General features: G+C 49.8%; 1 protein-coding gene across 1 annotated transcript in view; it reads right to left on the reverse strand.

Moving 5' to 3' along the window:
- The window catches only part of LOC119588724 (small conductance calcium-activated potassium channel protein-like), a gene marked incomplete at both ends in the record, with an annotated part of 34,281 nt that overhangs the window by 934 nt on the left and 33,124 nt on the right, over positions 1 to 223 (reverse strand). Inside the window, 1 exon segment of the mRNA XM_037937366.1 lies at positions 91 to 160. Within this exon segment, the coding sequence (XP_037793294.1) occupies positions 91 to 160 (70 nt within the window).

Raw genomic sequence — 223 nt, forward strand, 5'->3', positions numbered from 1 at the left:
CCCCCCCCCCACATTTTCCCCCTCTTCCTTGCATCCTTAGCCCTCTCTGTCACCCTCCCCCCCTCTTCTCCTCCTCTTCCTTCTTCCTACCTTTGCCATATCAGTGATGGTGTTGGCGTTGTCCATTAATTTCCGCTGGTCCATTTTGACCTTCCGCAGCCTGAGGGGAAAAGGTGAAAAAAAACTGATCACAAACATTGCTCCGAAATTTGCATAGTTTTTG

Source organism: Penaeus monodon, chromosome 24, assembly GCF_015228065.2.
Source record: "Penaeus monodon isolate SGIC_2016 chromosome 24, NSTDA_Pmon_1, whole genome shotgun sequence".
NCBI lineage: Eukaryota > Metazoa > Arthropoda > Malacostraca > Decapoda > Penaeidae > Penaeus > Penaeus monodon.